This window comes from Helicoverpa armigera, chromosome 15, assembly GCF_030705265.1.
Source record: "Helicoverpa armigera isolate CAAS_96S chromosome 15, ASM3070526v1, whole genome shotgun sequence".
Classification (NCBI taxonomy): domain Eukaryota; kingdom Metazoa; phylum Arthropoda; class Insecta; order Lepidoptera; family Noctuidae; genus Helicoverpa; species Helicoverpa armigera.
The window spans coordinates 1,075,905-1,103,608 of record NC_087134.1 but is presented as its reverse complement, the minus strand read 5'-3'; the positions used below and the strand labels follow the sequence as shown (position 1 = coordinate 1,103,608).

Sequence of the window (27,704 nt, the reverse complement as noted above, 5' to 3'; positions counted from 1 at the left end):
TTGTTGAGCATAACATTCGACAAACGGAGACGGAACCAGTTCAAAAAAATCCGTTTGTTCCATAGACAAGATAGCATTTAAAAAAAACGAAATTATAATGCGAGCCCCAAGCGCATTAACTTTAAAAAAACTTAATATCTGAGATGCAGCAACAGATTCACTACTATTTAAAATTTACAAACAGTATTTTAAATGCAACGATTAGGAATTATCAATTTACGATTAAGTTGATACCTTAACGGAACTTACCGGTTTTTTCACTAGCCGGGCGTGGTGAAGTGCGGCTGCGCGACAATCGCATTTTCTTGAATGAAGTGAGTAATGGGACGTTGTTAACGTTCTTGTTTATTTATTTGAATTAAACTTATTTTAAATGATTTTCTTTTAAATTTTGTGATTTTCTATGTTTATAGGTAGTATAGTGAAGTTTTAGTGCAAATGTGTTTGTTTACTTTCTTCAAAATATAAAGTCGGAGAGTATCCATGGGCGTTAACTTCAGGTTAAGAGATTGTTAATTTTATTATTAAATTAAAATTAAGGTTAATCGAGTATTAAACTCGTTCAGTGTTTATATATTTAGCTATAATTTGGTATGTGTGATCGGTGTTACATAATTAACTGAACTTTTAACTGACAATAGTTGTTGTTTACGTTGGCCAACGATTGTCGCAAATTCGAATGTTAATTTAAACATCTTTAATAACTATCAAATACGTTTGGTTTTACATAGATCTTACATGCAGCTATTACAACTTTATGTGCCACTTGTTTTAAAAAGATATTTTATTAAAATCATAGTTTAATAAAGTAGTATATTCACGTATCGTATAGCTGTCGGTCATCTAGCCCTATTGTTAAATTAAACACAACAATATCTGTTGTTCACGTTTTATTAACATTAATATTAGTAAAATTAAACTAATACTAGTACCACAATTAAATATACTTCCTATCATACACGCTTTCTACATAAATATACATCTATGTATTTATTTTTTAAATTATAACTTATTATAATGTCCATTTTTGTGTTAACCTTAAGTTTTAACTTACATTACAGGCAAACAAAATCAAAGACTGAATTATGAATCTCTTATTTTTAACATACATACTATCTACAACAGTATTAAAGCTATGTTCATCACAAGACTATGCATCTCCAACATACAATCCGGATATAAGTCAGACAAACCCTACAAATGATTACCTCAACCCAGACCCTAAGTATGACAACCCGTATGACCCCAATAGGAGGTATCAGAACCGTAATCAGAATGATCCAACCCAACAATATGATCCGAATCGTCCGTATGATCCAAACCGGAGTCCATATGATCCAAACCGGAGTCAGTATGACCCAAACAGAAGTCAATATGACACAAACCGGAACCAATATGAGGCAGACAGGAGGTACAATCAAGATGTGAACTACAACTCTAACCAGTATACTCCTGATAATACGCCGAGGCCCTGGGACTCAAGCAGGACATACAGCACGTCCTTTAAAGGTGCTCCTTTGGAACATGAAAGTGTCATTATCAATGAAGCGTAAGTACCATTGCCACTTTACATAGTAAATTATTAAGGGCAACTAAAATTGTATATATTTTATGGGCAAAAAAAGCTTGTTTAGAGACCATTTTATATGAAAATATTCTTAAGGGGAATTTTAAAATATCATGCAAACTTTTTCTAAGAACAAGAATTATATCTTCTAAACAAGAATCATTGTAGCTTCTGGCATATTATCTTCTTAATGAAACAACCAATTTAATTAGCATTAACAGTCAACTTTTAGTACAACATTGGTTATTAATTTCCCAGGACCTACTTCATAGTGGCATCTAGGATGGTGAGGCCGGGTCAGATCTACAAGATATCAGCGAACATACTGCAAGCCCGCATGCAGATGACTATCAGGGCCTCAATCTCCTGCAATGGGGTTGAAATTACTGATGTTAACCAGAGGGTGAAAGAGGGTGTTCCTGAAATATTGAATATGAGAGTAAGTTTCTTTTGTTTATGTATGTTATATTCTAGACAGCAGACTGTTCAATTTAGTCATACATCGAAAATTCAAGTGTTTTTTCATCGGCTTTTCAAGCACATAGCTCTATTTTAAAACACATTGCCACGCTAATAACTCAACAAAATAAAAATTTAAGTCGTTTTTTTAAACAAAATTCAGACTAAACCTTCCTGAATTTCGTATAATAAACTTAGACAAGACTTACACTTTCGTATAACACCTTTATAATTTAGTATGTACAATACAACTATTGCACACTTGCCCAGTGAGATGAGTATGGGTAAATCTCCCCAGTTTAAGCGGGGCCTTTGTCCAGCAGTGGACAATTTTCACCTCTAACAACTAAGTATAGTTATCGGCACGGATAATGAGCTCTCGGCGGTGGTGTGGGGACCGCTTTGTGCACCGTACACTTATGGCAATAAACCAATAAAGCATTTCTGCGCACGTGAAGGTCAGGGCTCAATATCCTTGCCGATGATAATACAACTGTTAATCTACCCTAGGTACCGCCAACAACAGTACCAGGAGACTACAAGCTGCGAGTCGAAGGGTTATACCTGGACACGCCGTTCGGAGGCCGCGCCTTCATCAATGAGTCGCAGCTCACCTTCTCCAGGCGATTCATGACCATATTCATACAGATGGACAAGCCTGTTTATATGCAGGGACAGACTGGTGAGTTTATATTGGAAAATAAATATTTAAAAGCTATATAGGTAGGTATATAAAATATAGTTATGTTAGTTACTTTATTTGATAACTCAATCCACCCTAGAGATGGATGTGGGATATTTTCATCTCCATGTACACATCCATATGGCAAAACATCGTCAATATAAGCCTGTGTACATACTGGTCAGGGATCGCAATCTTGAGTAACAAGATAAACAATGGTAGAAGGAGGTTCCAATATTCCTCTAATTGCATTTGCATTTAATTGATTTTAAAGATTTGATAACATTGTTTGTTAATCACAAGTGCATCTTTCCAATAGTAAGCTAGCTTCTGAAGGCCAGATATTATATGGGTAGATTCTTATGAGTTCTAGACACAAGGTTTTGACAAAAATTTTATTTTTACTTTTTTACTAACAAATATCTCATAGAAAATATTGAAGTCAATGTAAACTTCCATTCCATTTGATTCCGCCTAACATTCCTACTGAATTTCAGTTCGTTTCCGCGTGATACCAATCAACACGGAGCTGAAAGCCTTCGGTCGCGCTATCGACGTATTCATCCTGGACCCCAACCGGCGTATTATGAAGAGGTGGCTCTCTAGACAGGTATGCAAACCTTTCCCTACATTTGTTCATAAAGTATGGTAAAAAATTACATATTAAATGCCTTCGGGACTCACGACAGAAGAAAAGGAGGAAATTTCATTCAATATAAATGCATGCCTTTCTCAAAGACTCAATTAAAGTTTTTGGAAGACAACATAATATTTTCCACAAAAAACTTCTTCATCCAAATCTCGTAACTAGCTGCCGTCAGAGAAGTATTTCCGAGATAAAAACTTGCCTCATGATAATTTTTCTAATTGTCCCAGTGGATGGAAATTAGCGCGTTCAAATAAAAAATTCTTCAATTTTTGTGGCATAAGTAAAGAAGCATACATATTATGTAGATGACCTTTTATTACATATCAGACGCAAACTAAAGTTAAACCACAAAGTGCATACATATATCATTGAAAGACACACATTACCACATTGTAGCTCCATCTTGTCGGTAACAAGATTGATGGTATCACAATACGTGAATAATGTCGCATTGTGCCACCCGATCGGATAGTCCAGTTAGTCCACTTGGATAGACTATTGTTCGCGCAAACTGTGCTCAAGTGCTACTGGATAGCTTGAGTTTTGTTACTGCTAACATAGTAACGTACCTATAGCAAGTATGCATACATTCGTCATAGTCAGGAAAGGAATCTATGTTAAGCAGTCTCTAAACCGCAAAATATAAATATTGCGCAATGTTACGATGTTGTGCAAATTTGACGTACATATAATGATTAACATTGAAGATTTTTAGAGAGTAATTTTTATTGCACAATAATTTATCGTATTGTTGCACGATTAATTGACCGGCTATGGACCGCCTATCTGGAAAATTTTCTTCCAATATATATAAAGGCTATCACATTGTACAATTAAAAGCCTTATTTTTAACCCAAAAATATTTGCAAGTCCATTGCGACACCAAAAACTGCTAATCCTGTATGTTTTACCTTCGAATACTGAAACGCCACTCAATTTAACCATTATTGAATGCATTTTGCTTAGACTTACCTTAATAATAATAGTGCAGGTAGGTATTTCCAACACTACTTTATTTGTTTGTATAGGTACTTAAATTAACATGATCAAATGTTTACACCATAAAGGTCAGACAAGAGTTCATTCTTTTATTAGATGTTAATTTAGGTGCATACGTAAAGATGCGCTTGTAGGCACTCAAAATTATACTTATTTATAAACTTTGAGGCGAGTGTTTGATGATTGGTAGAGAGTAAAATAAAAGATGAATTTTCTAAGTTTGTACATATGAGAACTTTTTACTAGCTTTCGCCTGCGTTCCTTTGAACTAAACGAGTACGTTTATCAAAATCCATTCATACATTCAAAAATAAATCAAAATCATCGTGAAACAGTAACAAACGTATATTTTTTACAAATATCTAGAATATTAGGAGGACTGCAGAATTCTAGAAAAAAAAGAAAACCTACATGAGCAAAACCTAGTGTTCTCTTGATACAAATACAAAATCTTTATTTTCTGAACTAAGTGGTTTACATTTACAATAGTAGGTTGATCATGTCGTGATCCTTAAGTAATATCTACTATTCACCCTACTTTACCAAGGTTCCATGTCTAACATCAATTTTATTCGCAGAGTAACTTCGGCACAGTAAGTCTGCAGTACCAGATGTCAGACCAGCCGCTGTTCGGCGAGTGGTACATCCGCGTCGAAGCTCTCGGACAGATCGAGGAGACGCAGTTCTTGGTCGAGGAGTACTATCAGACCAGATATGAGGTATGTGCACTGAGGTTTTATTGACTGAATACAAAATAGGAAAGTTAAGCCATGTAAATTGATTTGTTAGGGGAAAATAGCAATTTTATAAAAATCAACAGGGTTTTCAATATGCTATTTGTACTTGGATTCACTCCAAAATGATTCCTAAATAAGTTCTTCACATCGAATATAAAGAATTTCAATCTCGTATTGTGTCACTCTATCGTGAAATTGTATCTAAAATCAACCAAAGCCAGAGTCAAGATTTTTATTATTGCCACATTTTCTTGTTAGTATTTTCGGTGTAGACCATAATCGCCATTTTTAGCAACCAAATCTCTAACAATACAATACTCCCCAGGTGAACGTAACAATGCCAGCATTCTTCTTCAACACGGAGCCGTTCATCCACGGGCGTATAATGGCCAACTACACGTCCGGAGCCCCGGTCCGCGGCAACCTGACGCTCAAGGCGACCATCCGCCCCATCCCGCAGTACCGACCGCGGTACTATACGCAGGGACAGTTCAACAATAGAGGACAGTATGGCGTAGCTAGTGGATATGGGACTAATCAGTATACTAGAGGTGAGTTGGTAGGAGAATCTTTTTATTTTTGTAAAAACGTTATTGGTTGTAGCAGAGGTGGTCATCCGCTTCCTAACTATTCAATAAGCCAGGATTCATCAACATCCATTCAGTACTTTTGGCTTTTGGTATAAAGTTTAACAAAAATCCATGTATAGAACCTTTCACATAACTAATATTTATAGGATTCTGTCGCGATCCATTGCCACCAAATGTTTCTGTTTGTGTGTTAATTTTTAATGTTATGATCAAAAGCTAGACAACACCCGTTACAAAGCACGTAAAATGTGATTTCATAACTGGGAGTGAGTGTGAGTTTCATCCATGAAACCCAGTCCTTGGAACTGTGCAACTACCTTCACGCATCGAAAAAGCTTTTGTAGGGCTATCAGGTTTTTTTTAGTTAGTTTCTGAGTAACACAAACCAATTCTCTCCACAGTACGTCAAAACCCATACAACTACAACAACAACTACAACGACAGCTACCAACAGCAATACGACAAGAACTACCAGCAGCAGCAGTACGACAACTACGGACAGACCATGGTGGACGAGTTCGGTCGGCCGGTGAGCACGGAGACCAGGTATCTGCCCGGACAGCCCAATCAGTTGGAGCAGCCGGACTGGTGGTATGATCAGCAGAAGGTCGTTACTAGGATGTTTAATTTTGTAAGTATATTTTTTACATGATTTATGTTTAAATTACCGCTATGGAAATAACCGTTTATTAAAATCAATAAAAGTTTTCTAACATCTAAATAATCTCTTTATGGACCCATTGGGTAAGCTGAGCAATACCTTATTGCGATCGTGACAGCAATGCTAGTTATATTTTGTTGATGAGTCCAAAATGAACATAGTAACTTATACATAGCCTTCCTCGATAAATGGAATCTAACACTGAAAGAAATTTTCAAATCGGACCAGTAGTTCCTGAGATTAGCGCATTCAAACAAACAAACTCTTCAGCTTTATAATATTAGTATAGATTATTTTGAATTTATGAATAAAAACCTCTTACTCTGGTAGTACCAATTTATATTGCTTTCAACTGTTGGTCCCTATTTTCGCCAACTGCACAGTTTGGCTTGGTGGATCTAATTGATGTTTTTGAACCAAACTATAGATTTCTAACTTAAATTTATTTCTCCCAGGATGAAAAATACCCGTTCTGGATGCCGAAGCCGGACGCGACGCAGTACGCGATCGACCACAACTCGAACGTTAACAATCCCAACTACAACACATATACTACTACTTCTTCATACAACAACTATTATTCCAATCCGTATTATGATCAACTGCCGTATCTCAGATTTGTGAGTATTTAAATAAGTTATTGTGTTCTTTATAGAAAATATATAAATAGGGGAGATGCTGTAGGAGAAATAGTAAAGGAAATAATGGATTCTTGAAGGTGTTCCTTCTATGAACTATGTTTAGTTCAACATGGGTATTAGTTTTCAATAGTCTTGATTTTCTCTATTGCACTGCCATTAGTAGCAGTTACTTGAATTAAGTAGGAGAGTTACCAAAAAAATCTTAGTTGGGTACAATTTAAATTTTTTGCCAATATCTTTTAGAAAATGTCATCTATATTTAACACCATTTCCATCATTTCCTCACAGTTCAACGGCACCTACGACTTCAAGTACCCCATGTCGGAACTATCCCAGCTGGTACCGACCTTAGATGGAGTAGAGGTCATCATCACGGCGTCAGTGGGTGACCCCTTCCTCGACGAGGTCATCGAGGGCTACAGCATCGCCAGGATATTTAATTCGTCATTGCAAGTCACCTTTTTGGGTGGAACCCCCCAAGTTTTCAAGCCGTCTATGCCTTTTGATGTTTATGTGAGTTTTTTTTTTGTATTATTGGAATTTATTTGAGGGAGATATTTTTTCACATTTTAACATTCATTATAGCATTCCTTTTCTGTATTGAGTGTAACTATCGGAACAAAAAATTAACGGAAAAAATATATTTGGCCTAAAACTTAACCCTGGTCCCCACAGATGGTAGTATCGTACCACGACGGGTCCCCGCTCCCCGCGTGGCAGGCGCGAGGCGTGTCTCTACAAGTACACGTACAAGTGGAAGGCCGAGGTGGGGCAGTAGACCCACAGCAACCTGCCCTTGTGCCTGGCAGTGATGCTGTATGGCATCTCAAGCTGGATCTTTATAAGTTGCTCAGTAAGTATAATTTGTACGCCATGTAGTTAGATCATATAGCTAGACGATTAAGCACAGTTTATATATAACTATATGTGTCACAGAACTTATAATCCTACTAATATTATAAACGCGAAATTTTGTATGTATGGATGTTTGTTACTCTTTTACGCAAAAACTACTGAATGGATTTTAATGAAACTTTACAATAATATAGCTTATACATCAGAATAACACATAGGCTACAATTTGTAAACATATTGTTCGTAATACTAAACCTGCGCAGACGAAGTCGCGGGCACCAGCTAGTCTATAATATAAAAATGAATCGCAAAATGTGTTGGTAAGCGCATAACTCAACAACGCCTGGACCAATTTGGCTAATTCTTTTTTTGTTGTGTTTGTTATTGTCAGGAGAAGGTTCTTATGAAAAAAAAAATAGGGTAAAGTAGAGAAGTCAGTTGACGGGAGCGAAGCCGCGGGCAAAAGCTAGTAAATTATAAAAAAGCATATTGCGTGATTAAATAGCGGAATCATAATTTGTTGATGCCTGAACATAATCCTATTCTAACCCACAATCTTTTCCCCCAGGACTACAAAACGATCCGAACTACCGTGAAGTTCTGAACAGTATAACGGGCGTCCGCCTCAGCGCTCAGCTGGTGGACGCGGTGGGCTCGCACGCCACGGCAGACGTGCACTTCGTGGCGCACTACAGCGCCAACAACCAGCATATACGCATCTCTACCAGCACCACTGATGCTAGGGTAAGGGAGATTTAGGACTATACAAGGCCAGAAGTTCTCGTCCAACACGAGGTGCAGGAAACACGTCGGCACTCGCACCACGAACGCCTTAAAGTTGGCGTTATGGCGCGACTCCAGCAGCTGTACTCTCGGGGGGTACTTCAGCGTCTGACCTCCGCCTTAGTGGTGTAGGCGTTAGATGTACTTTGGTGTGTTCGGCTTGGCGGCACGAATTTTGATGTTTGGCTCCATAGGAGCCGTGCCGCAGCGATTCTTGATGGTGCACTGACGATATAACACACACAACGCAATTTTGATAGTAACAAAAATGTTTGAAATCGGCACAGGTGGGCGAGTACATAATCTTCCACGTGCAGAGCAACTTCTACATGGAGTCGTTCAATTACGTCGTCATGTCCAAGGGCATCATCCTCACCAGCGGACTCGAGATCATGCAGGTAACTGAATATGTTGCTTCCGAAATTAATCTACTGTATATTATACTGGATATACGATCTCAGTGGCGTGCACTTGGAGAGGCCTATGTCTGTGGACTGCGATAGGCTGATGATGATGATGATATTATACTGGCCCTGTTCTTGTGATTTGACCATCACACTTGTCTCAACATGGCACGAGTTTACATAGCACCGAGAGCTCTGACCTGTATAAAGAAAATCGTTTTTTTTTTCGAAGACATCTGAAAAGAAACTGCTGTAATCAATACGCATATAGGCAGTATTTTTGTTTATGTAAAAGTAAACGTCGTGAAAATCTGTCGGGAATTGTGTCCACACGTTGTCTTATTCAAAGTCAGTGAATTTTGTTTCTTTTTTAAATTGTGTAATGTGTTATTTTACTAATGTTGTTGTATGTCTGGCACAGGAGGGAGTGTGCACGTTCGCGGTGACGGTGTCGGCGGAGATGGCGCCGGTGGCGACGGTGCTGGTGTGGGCGGCGCCGCGCCGCGCCACGGTGCTGGCCGACTCGCTCACCTTCCCCGTCAACGGCATCTCCAGGAACAATGTACGTATACACCATATTTGTCAAAGTCAAATCATTTATTTCATTTAGGCCTTTACAAGCACTTATGAATGTCAAAAATATAGAAAAGTTTGATTCTAGTTGCCCATCCCAAAAGTAAGCTACCTATGGAGAAGAACGGACAAGAAACTAAATTTTTACTGTTTTTTTAAAATATTATGGTATTACAGTTTGTATGTATTGATACATACAATAACTCATGATCATGACAGAATTGCAAAAAAAAAAACATAAGAGAATAAAATTACAATTAAACTATTATACTTTCAACTAGTGTAATGGTAAGAACATGAAGATTGCAGCCACTAGGGATTTATAAACACAGGAATATGGTAGCCAGTATGTCGGTCTATAACCAGCCATACAGGTACTTGCCACTCATTGGTCAAATCAGCGATTTGACAACTGAAAATGGTCCGGTTATCTTTATAGTTTATAGATGCAACTCACCATTTGTATTATATTCCCCTCAGTTCACGGTATTCATAAACAACCGCAAGCACCGGACGGGCGAGCGGGTTGAAGTGGCCATCTACGGCGAGCCCGGCGCATACGTGGGGCTGTCGGGCATCGACAACACCTTCTACACCATGCAGGCCGGGAACGAGCTCACTTATGCTAAGGTAAACACCGATATATAGACATCTACGGCGAGCCCGGCGCATACGTGGGGCTGTCGGGCATCGACAACACCTTCTACACCATGCAGGCCGGGAACGAGCTCACTTATGCTAAGGTAAACACCGATATATAGACATCTACGGCGAGCCCGGCGCATACGTGGGGCTGTCGGGCATCGACAACACCTTCTACACCATGCAGGCCGGGAACGAGCTCACTTATGCTAAGGTAAACACCGATATATAGACATCTACGGCGAGCCCGGCGCATACGTGGGGCTGTCGGGCATCGACAACACCTTCTACACCATGCAGGCCGGGAACGAGCTCACTTATGCTAAGGTAAACACCGATATATAGACATCTACGGCGAGCCCGGCGCATACGTGGGGCTGTCGGGCATCGACAACACCTTCTACACCATGCAGGCCGGGAACGAGCTCACTTATGCTAAGGTAAACACCGATATATAGACATCTACGGCGAGCCCGGCGCATACGTGGGGCTGTCGGGCATCGACAACACCTTCTACACCATGCAGGCCGGGAACGAGCTCACTTATGCTAAGGTAAACACCGATATATAGACATCTACGGCGAGCCCGGCGCATACGTGGGGCTGTCGGGCATCGACAACACCTTCTACACCATGCAGGCCGGGAACGAGCTCACTTATGCTAAGGTAAACACCGATATATAGACATCTACGGCGAGCCCGGCGCATACGTGGGCTGTCGGGCATCGACAACACCTTCTACACCATGCAGGCCGGGAACGAGCTCACTTATGCTAAGGTAAACACCGATATATAGACATCTACGGCGAGCCCGGCGCATACGTGGGGCTGTCGGGCATCGACAACACCTTCTACACCATGCAGGCCGGGAACGAGCTCACTTATGCTAAGGTAAACACCGATATATAGACATCTACGGCGAGCCCGGCGCATACGTGGGGCTGTCGGGCATCGACAACACCTTCTACACCATGCAGGCCGGGAACGAGCTCACTTATGCTAAGGTAAACACCGATATATAGACATCTACGGCGAGCCCGGCGCATACGTGGGGCTGTCGGGCATCGACAACACCTTCTACACCATGCAGGCCGGGAACGAGCTCACTTATGCTAAGGTAAACACCGATATATAGACATCTACGGCGAGCCCGGCGCATACGTGGGGCTGTCGGGCATCGACAACACCTTCTACACCATGCAGGCCGGGAACGAGCTCACTTATGCTAAGGTAAACACCGATATATAGACATCTACGGCGAGCCCGGCGCATACGTGGGGCTGTCGGGCATCGACAACACCTTCTACACCATGCAGGCCGGGAACGAGCTCACTTATGCTAAGGTAAACACCGATATATAGACATCTACGGCGAGCCCGGCGCATACGTGGGCTGTCGGGCATCGACAACACCTTCTACACCATGCAGGCCGGGAACGAGCTCACTTATGCTAAGGTAAACACCGATATATAGACATCTACGGCGAGCCCGGCGCATACGTGGGGCTGTCGGGCATCGACAACACCTTCTACACCATGCAGGCCGGGAACGAGCTCACTTATGCTAAGGTAAACACCGATATATAGACATCTACGGCGAGCCCGGCGCATACGTGGGGTCGGGCATCGACAACACCTTCTACACCATGCAGGCCGGGAACGAGCTCACTTATGCTAAGGTAAACACCGATATATAGACATCTACGGCGAGCCCGGCGCATACGTGGGGCTGTCGGGCATCGACAACACCTTCTACACCATGCAGGCCGGGAACGAGCTCACTTATGCTAAGGTAAACACCGATATATAGACATCTACGGCGAGCCCGGCGCATACGTGGGGCTGTCGGGCATCGACAACACCTTCTACACCATGCAGGCCGGGAACGAGCTCACTTATGCTAAGGTAAACACCGATATATAGACATCTACGGCGAGCCCGGCGCATACGTGGGGCTGTCGGGCATCGACAACACCTTCTACACCATGCAGGCCGGGAACGAGCTCACTTATGCTAAGGTAAATACTGTTCTATGCGTAGAATAGACTACTGTAATGTGTAAAACAACAATCAACAATGAACTTTGGGACAAAGTTAAAAAATAATCTGTTAAAATTATAGAAAACAGATTGTAGTAAATTGATTTGAGTTTGTTCTTAGATTCGAATGTTTCTCAGTAATCATAGTATTAAAATGTGAAGTCAGAAGTTTCTTAAAAACTAAAATTGCTAACTGATGAAGGTGGATTGGCTATTTCAGTTATGTATTGACTGTTCCCCTTCACCTGCAGTCGACAAAAATATTTTTTGATTTCAGGTAAAGAGAATGTTTCCAATTTAGCAAGTACCATAATTTTTTTTGATGATGTCCTCAAACATGAAATTACTAATAATAATCCACATTATTTCTTAACCAGGTGATATCAAAGATGTCTCATTTCGGCGAGTCTACGAACGGCACGTTCGCGTACACGTGGCGCTCGCACTTCGGCGACGCGGACGATCTCGTCTACTTCCCTTCGTCTACCTTCGGCATTGATGCTAACAGGACTTTTGAGTAAGTAGCTTTTATCTATAGGTATTGATAAGCCTTCTGTGAGCTTTTACTGCTATTTTTTTTTCTTATTAAAAGAAACATGGTTGACTGGCATTAAGTCCTCCAATGTACCATTATATTTTGAACTTTCATCAATAAATAAAAAAATATCTAGGAAAAGATAGAATTTTCCAAATTGGTCCAAGGGTCTTTGTGAAGTCGAGTAATAAAGACAGAAAAACAAAATTCAAGCTGAGAACCTCCTTTTATAGCAAGTAAGTTAAAATAGAACTGACAATATGAGGCAGTACACCATTTTATTGACGGGGAATTATCTATCCTACTTTCACAGAAAGTAATTCGTACTGGGAGTTGTTTGAGATTATATAAGCTAATTTTGTGAGTTATGATTCTGGTTCCTACAATCCTTCCTTTCGCCGATTTTAGTGCTCTAAATGTTACTTAGAGTAAGATTACTAACTAAACATTATCCCCCAGGTACGCAGGCTTGATAGTGTTCAGCGACGTGCCGGTAACGCGTCGCTACACGACGTGCAACGTGTCGCAAGGCTTCGGCGAGTGCCTGGAGGGAGGCTGCTTCCCGCTCGCCAAGCAGTGTGACGGCGTGTACGACTGTCCTGATCATACTGATGAATCTAACTGTGAGTTTGTAATTAAGAATGGGTAGTATAGTATAGAGTAAGTACTGAAAAGTGCATAAATGAGGTGAACATCCTAAGTTCCTTAAAATTAATCAGAGTAGGAAACACGGCAATGAGGTTGTATACTATAGAGTAAGTTGCTGAAATAGAGTATGTTCTACTGAAAATATAGTTAGATTGCCTCTTAGTTTGAAGACGTAAATGAGTATTATTTATTTTGTTCCTTGCTTGATCATTGTCTTTTGCGTTTCATTATATCTTTTAAATAGTTATCGGTCTCGATTTGTGCAGAGTTCATAAGGGAGAGCATAAGAAATGTCCCATTTTATATGTCACAGTAATTGTTTCTTCAGAAGTTTAGATGACAATGGGCGGAATGGTCGTCTTAATGTACCATATAAAACCAGTTTATTCCATTAATTTGCCTTTTCTTGGCACTTAACTTTATTGATACACATTTAGCTTATCAATATAAACTTTGTACAGGTGAAACGGACATAAACAAGTCGTTCGAGCTGACTCACTTCCGCAAGTTCCGGTTCAACCGCGTGCAGCGACAGTACGACAACGTGTGGCTGTGGCGGGACGTCAACATCGGTCCACACGGCCGCTACGTCTTCACTGTCGATGTACCGCAGGTAATGTGAATATAATCATTACTTCATACATAAACAAGTCGTTCGAGCTAACACACTTCCGCAAGTTCCGGTTCAACCGCGTGCAGCGACAGTACGACAACGTGTGGCTGTGGCGGGACGTCAACATCGGTCCACACGGCCGCTACGTCTTCACTGTCGATGTGCCGCAGGTAATGTGAATATAATCATTATTACATACATAAACAAGTCGTTCGAGCTAACACACTTCCGCAAGTTCCGGTTCAACCGCGTGCAGCGACAGTACGACAACGTGTGGCTGTGGCGGGACGTCAACATCGGTCCACACGGCCGCTACGTCTTCACTGTCGATGTGCCGCAGGTAATGTGTATTATTTATTTAAAAACTATTGAGGACTAACAGCTAAAAAACACAGACAGGGAACAGTAAGTAAATCTGAGAGCCAATTACAAGTCCTCACTTATAGGATGTAACATTTAGTATTGTACTAAATTCTATGGACACTTTATTACAGAGAAAGGAATTCTTGCTAAACAATCAACCTTAATATAAGTTAAAAGCATTTTTCATAGATAAATAACAATCCCTACTAATATTATAAATGCAAAAGTAACTCTGTCTGTCTGTCAGTTACGCTTTCACGTCTAAACCACTGAGCTGATTTTAATAAAATTTGGTACAGAGACAGTTAATCTTGAGAAAAAACAAAGGATAGTTTTTATCCCGGACTTTTGAAAAATTATCTTGGAAATGCGATATAACCACACTCTACGTGGACGAAGCCGCGGGCGGAAGCTAGTAGATAAATAACAAAACTACTATAATACTTTGTTTATATATTGGAATGTATAATAGTTAAATCATATAATAGTCATATACAGCTATGTTGCTGGGATGAATTCCACTTTGATTATAGTATTTATCTTTTTGTTTTAGATACCTGCTCACTGGATAGTGTCTGCATTTAGTATGTCTCCCAGTCTTGGTCTTGGCATGCTGACGGAACCTAAAAGAGTAAGTTACATTTCGTACTCTAAACTATTTAATACTCTTAAGCCTTAAGTTTGGTTTTACAGTCATACTGTCCATGTTAATATGCTGCCAGTACATTGTCCGCGAATTTACATATTGTATGCATTATGCATATTTTTCATTCGTAATTACACTTCTAAACATACTGGAGTGACATTTGTTATACTTTTTGTTAGTAGTATATACATTTTTTAGCTTTTTTTAATAAATCCACTTTTTCCACAGTACATAGGCGTTCTTCCATTCTTCATCAAAGTGGAAGGTCCCGAACAGTGCCGCCAAGGGGAACAGGTCGGGCTCCGCGTGGTGGTGTTCAACTACCAGCCTCAAGACATCGAGGCGGTCGTCGTGTTGGCAGCTTCGCCGGATTATAAGTTCGTGCATGTTGAGGAGAATGGCATTGTGAGTATTGAAATTAGGCCCAGTGTTATTGCTTACCGAGAAGTGACTGCTTATAATTTCTGCCAGATATTGCTATCCAAGGCCCAAGTGACATCAAAAGTTATGGTTGATCTGTGAGATAAATTCCTGATAGGCTATCAAAATATGTTATGTATGAAATTGGCCATAAGTCTTATTTTGTAATGTACACGGTGTTAATTCTATTGTCTATGCAATGGCTGCTAGCTGATTGCTCAGTTGTCAGGGCTAGCATATTGCATTAGAATTGGACTGGATAATAAAGTTAAACAACAATTAAGCGTTTTATCCCTAAAAAAAATTACATTTCCACGCCAACCACCATGGCAATTGGGCTCAAAAAACCCATCTTACTGGAGGTAGTAAGACTAGGCTTGGCTTAATATTTTTTATTTTGGTTTGTGTTGATAATGGCTACAACTGCATGTCACTCCACGAATCAATACATGTATTCTTTTTTATATACAGAAATGTTCACGAATTTTCCAAATCACCGACTAATATACACGCATCCCCACCAGGTCCGCTCCTACAATCCTCGCACATCATTCGGCGAGCACCAGTTCTTCGTGTACATCACGTCGGGCGACGCCGCCACCGTCTACGTGCCCGTCGTGCCCACCCGCCTCGGAGACATACACGTGCGGCTACATGCGTCTACTCTCATGGGACAGCATCACTATGTAAAGAAGATTACTGTTGAGGTAGGTTGTATCATTTAATGTTTTCGGTAAATGTAAAGCTAAAAACGCTTGAGCGCTGTTGAGTCAGCCTCGTGACGTTTACCCAAAAAAAAAACAAATTACAACTAGAAGACATCCCGCCAAAATATTGTACATCCAACAACTTAATGCTAAAGTAATCCGAATAATGTATCAAACAACTCAATGCCAAAGTACTAATCCAATATAATCGATGGCGACATATTTCAAGAAAAACTAGTTTTAGAAACAGCCACATAAAATGATTTGAACCATGGACACATGAATAATAAGGAAAAGAAACTTCAGTAAACAGTTACTTTGTAATCATGTTTTGTAATTTAATCTTGAAATAGTAACCCTGTTATTAAATGGTAAGATTTATATTAGAACTGTATAAAAAAATCTAAGCAATAATTTTCTTCCCAACAGCCGGACGGCCTACCACAATACCGTCACCAATCAGTTCTCCTCGACCTTTCAAACCGAGCATACGTCTTCCAATACATGCACGTCAACGTTACTGAAACGCCCATCATCCCTTACGAAGTGGACCGATACTACGTGTTCGGCTCCAACCGGGCGAGGATATCCATCGTCGGAGACGTTGTGGGACCACTGTTCCCGACCATGCCGGTCAATGCTACCAGTCTACTGCATCTACCCATGGTAAGTAGCATAAATACTTCATAATAGCTATGTAGGTGTAAATGTGATGTCAGTCTATCATCCCTTACGAAGTGGACCGATACTACGTGTTCGGCTCCAACCGGGCGAGGATATCCATCGTCGGAGACGTAGTGGGACCACTGTTCCCTACCATGCCGGTCAATGCTACCAGTTTACTGCATCTACCCATGGTAAGTAACATAAATACTTCATAACATGTTCCGTTGTATCGAAAAACGTTATATCACCCCTTCATTTTAGTGAAGTCAATCTTCAAAAAAAGGGTAAATTCTCATAAACTTAAGGAAAACATTGGGGAAACCTGGACTATATAGTCTGAAATCACCAACCCACATTGAGCAAGCGTGGTGATTAATGCTCAATCCTTCTCCGTGTGAGAGGAGGCCTGTGCCCAGCAGTGGGACGATAAAAAGGCTGTAACTATAACTCTCATAAACTTCAACTTTGGTAATATAATTGTTTTAAAAATTTATAAAATCTATTTTCTTTCCCCCAGGACTCAGCAGAACAGAACATGTTCAGTTTCGCAGCGAATATGTACTTAACACTGTACATGCGGCTGATCAACCAGCGCAACCGCACTCTGGAGAAGGAAGCGTTCTACCACATGAACATACTGTACCAGAGGCAGCTGTCCTTCATGAAGCCCGATGGCTCCTTCAGTTTGTTCCGTAGCGACTGGTAAGTAAAAATAGACGTCAAAATACATACGAAAGATCATCAGCAATTTTCGGCACATCGAATTAGTTACGCCTACTAGGAAGCATGCTACTTATATTTGGCAGAACTAGTGTTTGTTTAAGGCAACTCCTATTCCACTAGGTGCGGAAATGGAACCGTGGAAGGAGCTAAAAAGAACAGACATGGAAACGTAATCTAACGTTTTTGTCACAAATTGACCACATACCTCTACAATCTTATCTTGCTTTAAAAATTGCTAAAAAATGTCAAAACAGACCAGAAAAAATATAACGTATATTTTTTTTTGTTGTACTTAATAGGAACCAATCAGCATCCAGTGTGTGGCTGACATCATTCTGCGCTAAGATATTCCAACTACAATCTTATCTAGCTTTAAAAATTACTGAAAAAAAAAGACAAAACAAACCGGACAAAATATAACGTTATTTTTTTGTTTTACTTAATAGGAACCAATCAGCGTCTAGTGTGTGGCTGACATCATTCTGCGCTAAGATATTCCAAGATGCGTCCTTCAACGAGTGGGAGAACTTCATATACATTGATCCTGAGGTAAAGTAAAGGCTCAACATACATGCTACATTTATTAAGACTGTACATTGTTGGTCATGTACAGTTACAAGCCTTGCTGATGCACACTTTTCTTCATAATATATCATTTGTAACAGACGTCTAAAAAAAGGATTAGTATTTTCTTCATCTCTAAAAACTTAACATAAGTCTAGATTTCTTACACAAAAGGCCTCACAGAGTCATCATCCTCCGAGCCTTTTTCCCTACTATGTTGGGGTCGGCTTCCAGTCTAACCGGATGTAGCTGCGTACCAGTGCCTTACAAGAAAAGAAAAGGCCTCACAGAGTATGATGTATTTATTGTATGTATATCTTAACTTATTTCCCACTGTTTAGGTGATATCCATGGCAGTATCGTGGGTGCTGGACCACCAGACGCCCGACGGTGCGTTCTACGAGGTGACGTGGATGCCCAACAGGAATGATAACTCTACCATAGTTGTGCCGAAGAACAGTACGTTGTATAGAGAGGCGTTTGGACACGCGGGGTGGAGCGATCCGAGTGCTGTTGAAGTGAGTTCTTATATGTTTTAATGTTAATGTTTTACTGTGAGGTATAATAATAGTTCTGAAAATCTCAAAACATGTTAATGTTCTTCTTTCTACGCTCTAGGTTTTTTTTCCTATGAAAGGTAGTTTTTCATCAAATTAATTTAACCCTGATGTTGTAACAGTCCAATTTACAATCATAGAAAAATTTAGTCCTATGTAAAAATAAGTTGCTCTTGATAAAATTTAAATAATATTTTATTGTTTTTGATCATGTAGAAGTGTAGGTACTGGTTAGATTCCTATTTTGTTTCCAGTATTTAAGACCACTGTAACATATTTTTTCTACCAGGTAAATAATTCTATAATAATGCAACGAAACATCACATTGACTGCACAAGTGGTCATCACGCTGGAAACTGTTAAGAATCTCAAGGATATTGGAGTGAGAGAGGTAAGTTAGTTTTACCGTAATTGAATTGATAAAAAAATATTGGTGATACATATAGATAAAAAAATATAGATATATTACTCTAAAGAGTATGGTCATTTCCAGACTTTTTGGGGGCAATTTAGTAGTGTCTTACAGATCATTTTAGCTTTATTTTTAATACAGGTAGTTCTGTAAGAAAAGAAGAAACCTGTTTATATAGAGTTGATCATAATCCTAGTATTTCACAATACATCAAAAGCTAGGTGCCTTGTTGCAAGGAGTGGGTCTTAAGGAGAAGAATTTCAGCTTTTTTTCATTACTTAATGTATTCTCTCAGGGTCTAAGTGCTCGCGTGTCATCAGCACAACAGCGCGGTATCCGCTGGCTGGAGCGGCACTTACGCCTGCTGGACGAGTGCGGCTCGCCATATGCTCTGGCGCTGGTAGCTCACGCGCTCACACATGCTAAAGCGCCCAGCTCCGAGCATGCCTTCAGGCTGCTCAAGCGGAGGCAGAGATATGAAGGTACGAAGGTCTTTTGACACATACAACCAAGATACTAGATACAATACATTATTTATTATGTACACCAATTTGAACTAAAATATTATATAAAAAATTACTAAAATTTTAAAAAGTTTATGTGACACAATGATAAAATAATTTTCCGTATTCAAAGTTATGTAGGTATTTGATACGATGTGAGGAAAATATCCATCCATGCAAATCTAAAGTGTATCATTATCATTAGTACATGCATAATTTATAATCGCTCGACGGATAAACCACTAAATTTAATAAGTTAGACGTAGCTGTGTCCTCGTTGCTTTCGAATGGCTGCATGTAAATTATAATACAACTCAATCCACAGGTGGCCTCAGCTACTGGGGCCAGGAACCAGTTCCCCAGCCCCCGTACAAGATGGAGAACCAGAAGCCGTTCCTCCTGCCGCGGCTGCCGTACAAGTACGACTCGAACAACATCGCGGCCACTGCGTACGCGCTGCTCGCCTGCATGGACCATCAGGATAACAACGAGCCTATCGTCATGTGGCTCAACTCGCAACGCCTGCAGGATGGTGGATGGGCTTCTACGCAGGTATGTGCTTTAGACAGGTTTTCTTCTACCCAACCCCACAGACAGTCTCTGCTACTAAGGCCAGGAACAAGCTACCGGAGCCAGGAACTAGCTATGGGGCCAAGAACCAGCTTCTGGGGCCATGAACCAGTGACTGGGGCCAAGAGCCAGCTACTGGGACCAGGTAACAGCTACTGGGGCCAGGTAACAGCTACTGGGTGTAGGACCAGTTACTGGGGCCAGGAACCAGTGCCCCAACCCCCGTACAAGATGGAGAACCAGAAGCCGTTCCTCCTCCCGCGGTTACCGTACAAGTACGACTCGAACAACATCGCGGCCACTGCGTACGCGCTGCTCGCCTGCATGGACCATCAGGATAACAACGAGCCTATCGTCATGTGGCTCAACTCGCAGCGCCTGCAGGATGGCGGATGGGCTTCTACTCAGGTATGTTCTTTGGAAAGGTTTTTTTCCTCCCAACCCCGAAGGTGGTCTCAGCTACTGGGGTAAAGAGCATGTTTTTATTAGGTTTGTCTTATTATTTATATAATATGTTCTTGATTTCATTGTTACATAATTTTCGAATTCAATTTACGCAGATAAGATGATACATATTAACCCTAAAAGTACACCTTGTTTATCGATGTCGTTGTTGATGTGTTTTATAATGCGAAATTGTAGCAAAAATCACAAAAAGAATATAATTAAGTTTTTTGAGTGATTTATAGTAGTTTTTGGAGACTTAAGAACCATTCCTAGGAAGATATGGAGTAGTCCTTTAGGTGTAAGATAAACACTGGTAATAAGAGGACTGTTTCAAAAGGTTACAAAAGTAAATGTCTAACGTTTACCGATCAACAAATTCCCTTTCTATTTTCCCAGGACACATACATAGCCCTCCGCGCACTCATCGAGTACACGAACCGCAAGCGTCTGCGCGACGTGTCGTCGCTGTCGGTGGCGGTGGACGCGGTGGCGCTGGCGGGCGACACGCGGACGCTGCACGTGCGGAACGACAACCTCGCCGTCATGCAGTTTGTGGACGTGAGTATACACATACATAAGCGGACCCACTACCGGCCAAATCCTGCCGGAGCTGCGGGATTGTTTGAAAGGGTTACCGCGGCCCCGGTACATGATGATATCCTCCTAGCCGATTATCGTCTAAGGCGGCTGTTCTCATGTAAGGTGATCAGCCAGCTGCGCAGGACATATTATAGTGCACAAGCATTTGCGCACTCACTATTCCTTTACTTTCATAGCGCGATGGGACGGCAATCTGACACCACCGGAGAGAGATCAGGCGCAGGATCGACATTTACGTGCTCTTCGATGCACGGGTGTATCAATCACCAACTTCCAGACTACGGGCTGCTTTGCGAAGTCACTTTGTGGGATACATATATACACTAGCGCCACAGTTACGGTAGACGAATATATCTAGTGATGCAAGCTTGTAACAAGCCATAGCTATAGCATAGGCATCGCCCCGCGCTTCCTGAGAGTCGTCGCTGCCCGGCGCGCAAAAGACGCGCTCGAACTGGTTCAAACCGTTGCTCATCAGCCCTACGAGTGTCGAACTAGATCATTCCAAAGTCCGGGAGAGTCCGCGATCCGCTCTGTTAGCAGCACCACGCGTACCACCCTCACAGACCCATGTGTTTACGTCTCAACCTCTTGTATGCCGGTTTTTTTTTTTTTTAATTAGCGGCATACAATCAGTTAATAATGTTTTTCGTTCCCCAGATCCCGTCAGCGTGGGGCACGGTGAAGGTGACGGCCCGCGGCGCCGGCTACGCCATCCTGCAGCTGTCGGTGCAGTACAACGTGGACACGCCGCGCTTCCAGACGCCGCCGCCCGCGCGCTGCTTCTCGCTGCTCGCCTCGCACCACTACTACGGCAGGAACCAGTCGCACATACACGTGCAGGCCTGTGCCAGGTACACGGAACCACTGACCAATTTCATAAAGCCGCAAAGTCGGTCATATTTATAGGTCGCGGTTGCGCGTCTCATTTTTTGTTATTGGTTGTGAATATACTCGCACTACTCGCTATCCCTGTAAAATGTTTAACTTTATGTTTGCACACATTTTTTTTAAAGATACCATTTTTCTACAACTCTGGAGTTTTTTTTTGTTTAATACACGCACATATTTATTTAATATCAAAGGATATCATCATCTGTTTAGCCTTCAACTATTTTGGGTCTTCACAAAATAAAGCTGAAGAAAGATTTCCGAACATCCTGCAGCCTAGTCAGGTGTTTTAAGTTTCAGAGGTCCTGACTCGTAAAAGATTACTGGGATGTCATTTGCATATACCAAAAAGACTTAAAGCCAAAAGTGATACTGTAACTTCATATTTATTCCTTTAGCTGGACAATGCTGGAAGAGTCCCCTCGCTCGGGCATGGCGGTGCTGGAGGTGGGAGTGCCGACGGGCTACATGCTGCAGCAGCAGCGGCTGGACGCGTACGTGCTGTCGCGGCGCGTGCCCACGCTGCAGCGAGCCAAGTACACGCCCACCAAAGTGCTCTTCTACTTCGACTATGTAAGTTATTCACCATAACCCTTATCAACTCATCCCGAATGCTTGTCTTTTTAACGACGTCATAAATCATCAATGACCCCTCCCGCTGTGGGTTAGCAGCGGTGAGGGAGTGTCAGACTTACTGACTAAAAACCGTCGTGTTCCGTCGTAGACCTTTTATGTACCAGGGCCGCGGGAACTCTTTCGAGCAATCCCGCAGCCCCGAAAGACCCTGATGCTTGTCTTGGAAAGCGAAAGCGAGAGAGTACATAGGAGTGGTACATATTCGAGTTTTTACATGCTGTACATAAGGGATTATATAAGAGAGAACATAAAGATTACATAGAGGGAGTACATAAGATACTTCATTAGGTAGTGAACAGAGTATACATAGGGGCGATAAGGTGCTGTCGTATCTTGGCTAGTGTAAAGTTAGTCGATTAGCAGTGTAGTGGTTAATTTTGTCCTTAACAAATCTACTATGCCGCCCAACAACAAACACTTCATATGCTTCTGCTCGGATAAAACATTCTTAATACTTGTTTCACAGTTATCTGAAGAGCAGACCTGCGTGAACTTCACGATCGAGCGCTGGTTCCCCGTCGCTAACATGTCCAGATATCTACCGATGCGCGTTTACGATTACTATGCACCCGGTAAGTACATAAATATAAAGGATTGTTAGGCCTTCAATCAGTATTCAGTTCTTGAAAGATTAGGCAAGATTGTTATACCTAAATTAAGATTGGGAAAAAATGTACTCCTACATTTTGTCAGTGATATATGTGAAGTATCAGGCGAGCTTTAAATATGCAATAGTACTGAGAAGTTCCGAATGGTTCTTTTTTTTACATTAGGTATGTCTGACAGAAAGGCGAGGCAGTCTAGTACTACAATTGGAGCACAAATTGTTCCCATCGCAATCATAACATATAACTATGATATTTTTGTCCACAGAACGTTTCAACGAAAGTATATTCGACGCACTCCCAACTTACCTCCTCAACATTTGTGAAGTATGTGGTTCTTCACAATGTCCGTACTGCGCGATATACAACAACGCCTTACGTACCGCCCTCGCCACTCCACTGCTACTTGTGGCAGTCATTGTGACACTCACGCGGTACTTACGACCCTACCATGACTTGTACGGAATCTCATAAGAACGTATGTAAGAAAATGTGAAAAATATATACCAAAAGTTTGTGACTTATTTACAGAATGACTTGTAAAAAATATTTCAGTGTTTATACTGCAGGTTTTTTTTAAGAATAACATTTCTCAACAGTGTATGAGTCAATCTGTAAATAAGCCATTTTATGATTGCAACTAGCTATCTATAGTTATGTAGATAGTATGTATAATTGATTCTCATGGACAGCTAAAAACTGATATTTCTTTTTTATAATATTTTTTTATATTTAAATGTATTTATTGATAAAATGGTTATGTAATAATGACCAATGTCATTCGTCCCAGTATTCATTGGCTATAGTTGATTTAATCAAAACAATGATTTTCTATATATACAGAATTTATGTTTATTTTATATACTATATTTGGTGAGGTCTTTAAAGTAATGAAATACTTTATCAACCCAGTCGTGATTGAATAAAAATATGATAGATCTTTTATAGGCCGATTTTTTCAAACATCAACTAACTTCCATCTAAGGAATAACTATGGCGATTTTACATATTTTCTTTACAATCTATCAGCTATGAAAACGTCAAACATATTCTTCAGGTAAAAATTATCTGGGGAAAGAAAAGTCGGCCTTTAATATTTTGTACAGCTGTAAGCTTTTGTTTAAATATCTATGATTCACTCAGTATCGTAGTGTATTGCAGCTAACTATGAATCTTACTAACCACCGTTTAGCAATTAGTGACTGTAGTCAAATGAAGACCGAACTAACATTTACAAAGACATCTAAACTAACATGCTTGAACTCTAAGAACTGCCTCATAGTTAATTAAGGAAAACCTGCTGAATCTTTACATTTTATACAAGGAAAAACAAATAATTACTCTATTTCCTTTGCAGCTATTGATATATGTATTTGTAAGATTCGTTACCAATAGGCCCAATTCTCATTCCTTAGGTAAATCACTGAGTTTGTCATTCGCCTCAATTATTGATGAAATTGACAGATAAATTACAAAGAAACTTAAGTTAGCCTTCAATGCGAAGAGTATATAACTGTTTGCCAAACAGTAGAAATAACAATTTGAACCAATTGACACAGATGCCTCAGTTTGATAATTTTCGATCTCCTCCAATATATTTTTGCCTGACCTGCTGATTATAAACTTTGGTTTCCCGCCCATTCCGTGACGTATCTTTTAGGGGACCCCTCAACCACGATTCCTTTTTCCATTCCAATATTTAGTGTTAGTTAGATGTGTTCATCTTGTAGTTTAAGATTTAATCTAGGCGTCAATTGCGTTGTTGCCTTAGAGAATAATTATAATTCTTTAACTACGTCGGTAAGTTATCACAACATGTAGCAACGCAATTCACGTCTAGATTCGACAAATCCACTTTTTTTACTGTACACATAAAACATTTTTATTGTATGATTTAGCTAAATCATGTTGTTTATATTTTCGCCCAAGAACAATCCATTTATGTAGCGTTAATTAACTCATAGTAAGAGTTAATGGTGACATAATGAAATCTCAATGTTGCTTGCAGTCCCGGGTGCTGACAGCATTTTTATTCTACTTTTATTATTATTTCTATTCTATTATTTTACCTGATTTTAGTTTTATATCTTGTACAAACTAACCCATAATCTATAGATCGAATATACCTTACATATCGATATCTACAAATAATTTGGATCAATTGGAAAGAGAGAAAATTTTGTGATCAATAAATAGCATAAAATGCGTCCTTGCCTTGATTCGAATATTTTTATATGAAGGCAACATGCAAAAATTGTATGTAAATATTGTAGTTTAAGTCTTTATAGTATTTCAAAATAATTATTTTATAGTGTGCAGTAGGTAATGTAATGCCATCTGATATTAATGAAATCTCAAGTGTTGAAAAGGTGGTATGTATATTTATAACTACTGTACATTATTTACAATGAATTGATCAAGCAATAAAATATCAAAAATGTCAATCGTAATGCCTTATTGATAAGGACAATATAATTAAAATTTATTTGAAATAGTAATTGTAATGGAAAATATACTTTGATTTGTAATTATATGGATTAATTAATGATTAGAATAAGTTTTGTATAATTGTGGTAGCTGAGAGTACCTATTTAGTTCTATGTATTACAGTGCCACATTCATCACATATATTCAATAAATTAGATATTTGACATTGTGTACAAAAATGTCCCGTCCAAAATTATAACAGAGGAAAAAATATAATATATTAAAGAATTAATATTGTGAATCTCATGTCTGGATGTCAATGTGAGCATGTTACTTAAGTAGTTTCCGTCCAAATTACCAATGACTGATTTTATACTTTATGTATTTGTGTGTAATATCTTCCTAAGTTGTTACAAAGCTTCTCTGTAGTGTAGGAGAGTGGTTTATTGTCATAGATTTATTTCCAAATAAAATCTAATAAAAATGTCATGTGTTTTTCTTATGTACCCAATACCAATACCATAGTGTTTAAAAAAGATTCTTATAAGATAATTTTAACATTGTGGCCTGATAAGATAGGAGATAAACAATTTCCTTTAACACCAAAAGAACTATGTCTAGTAGAAATCTTCTATTCTCCTTTTCTAACATTGCAAAATTGGAATGATTGTGTAAATATTGAACTCAATAGCTCAACAGTGACAAAAGCATTCCATCACTATAAAACAATGAGTTGGTAGGAATACATATTTACAAACACAGTTCATTTATCAATTTATTTAATTTTTACATCACTATACATATCAATAAACTTATTGACCATAAATACTTATCAATAATATTGAACTAGAATAATGCTACTGCCTTTTCTTTATTTGTTTGGCTTTAGAAGTTGAAGATGCCTTGGCCGCAGCACCACCACTGAACAATGAAGTGAACATCTCTGACATTTCAGGCATCTCCGACATCTTTGCTAAGTTGCTTATTTGCTTCAAGTCCTCCTTAGTCTCAGGGTCATTCATCATTTTAGGCAAAATCATGATGAACAGCAGTGGCAGCACCATCATAATGACCATAGGGTTGAACAGGAAGTCAGTCAATCGCCATTGCTCTCTAACTTGGAAATACCTGAACTTTGACAAAGCTTTGAGTCTTAGTGGGTAAGGCACTTGGATAACCTGTGAAGTTTGTATGTAGTTCACTTTCCTGGCTCTGTACTTCCCCTTAGAGTTGATCTCCACTCTGATTGGTTCGTATATGTAGTCAGGGTGCAAGATTTCAACAACGTATGAACCCGATGGTACATTGTGTATGACGAATGAGCCATCATCCCTTATGAAGCCAATGTATTCACCACCATTCACATGGATACGTGTATCAACTTGCCAAGGGCCCAGGTCTTGCTCTTCTGGTGGAAAGACTTTTCCTTCGATAGAATATCTGCCGTTGCCAACATCTTCTTCAGGAAGATTGATTGCAGATTGTACATAGGAAAATATGCATACTGTAAAAAGTAATGAAGTTAGTTGCTTCATTTTATATGGTTTTGATTTCTGTGTAGTAGATATCACTGGTATTCTTGGATTTTAATTTAATTCCGCACAAATTAAACAGTCACGATCGATTTCAATGCACAAAATAATCTCGTCGGATATTGGAATGGAAGACTTTGACACAATTGACATAATGACATGACAAATCGTTATCATTGTCAAAATATCTGAGTTTTTAAAAGCTGATTACTGATTGATTACTCCAAGCGCTTTGATAAGTGGCTTCAAACAAAATATTCCCGTATGAATTTAAAGTTAATAAATTTTTCTCCATTCTTGCTTTAAAAACATTTGGATTTTTTCTTCCATCCAGGAGCGTGAGAGGTATTACCATAAAC

The 27,704-nt window shown here is 39.9% G+C and overlaps 2 protein-coding genes across 2 annotated transcripts; one reads left to right on the top strand and one right to left on the bottom strand.

Annotated features, from left to right (window-relative positions):
• Positions 1–272: 272 nt before the first annotated feature.
• Positions 273–26,300, top strand: Mcr (Macroglobulin complement-related). Its single transcript, XM_064038346.1, has 33 exons — positions 273–500; positions 1,062–1,549; positions 1,826–2,006; positions 2,537–2,708; positions 3,206–3,318; positions 4,935–5,075; positions 5,419–5,644; positions 6,085–6,314; positions 6,800–6,964; positions 7,274–7,498; positions 7,661–7,838; positions 8,409–8,584; positions 8,911–9,021; positions 9,449–9,589; positions 10,081–10,230; positions 12,658–12,797; positions 13,275–13,438; positions 13,925–14,076; positions 14,993–15,070; positions 15,314–15,490; positions 16,030–16,212; positions 16,642–16,878; positions 17,396–17,580; positions 18,048–18,150; positions 18,507–18,683; positions 19,012–19,113; positions 19,430–19,616; positions 19,963–20,189; positions 21,051–21,212; positions 21,915–22,108; positions 22,544–22,718; positions 23,248–23,353; positions 23,655–26,300. Exons 2-33 carry the CDS (start codon positions 1,086–1,088, stop codon positions 23,858–23,860), a joined length of 5,628 nt encoding a protein of 1,875 aa, XP_063894416.1. The 5' UTR covers positions 273–500; positions 1,062–1,085; the 3' UTR covers positions 23,861–26,300.
• Positions 26,301–26,575: 275 nt separating this feature from the next.
• LOC110381298 (ER membrane protein complex subunit 7) lies at positions 26,576–27,496 on the bottom strand. Its single transcript, XM_021341595.3, has one exon. The coding sequence runs from the start codon at positions 27,346–27,348 to the stop codon at positions 26,671–26,673; it is 678 nt and encodes a 225-aa protein (XP_021197270.1). The 5' UTR covers positions 27,349–27,496; the 3' UTR covers positions 26,576–26,670.
• Positions 27,497–27,704: the final 208 nt, after the last annotated feature.

Bases quoted from the DNA above. Each gene is read 5' to 3' on its own strand.
- Mcr (XM_064038346.1), top strand. From the start codon at position 1,086: ATGAATCTCTTATTTTTAACATACATACTATCTACAACAGTATTAAAG. The intron at 14,077-14,992 runs GTAATGTGAATA...TTTTTGTTTTAG, and splicing joins TCACTGTCGATGTACCGCAG to ATACCTGCTCACTGGATAGT. The intron at 22,109-22,543 runs GTACACGGAACC...TTATTCCTTTAG, and splicing joins CACGTGCAGGCCTGTGCCAG to CTGGACAATGCTGGAAGAGT.
- LOC110381298 (XM_021341595.3), bottom strand. From the start codon at position 27,348: ATGAAGCAACTAACTTCATTACTTTTTACAGTATGCATATTTTCCTAT.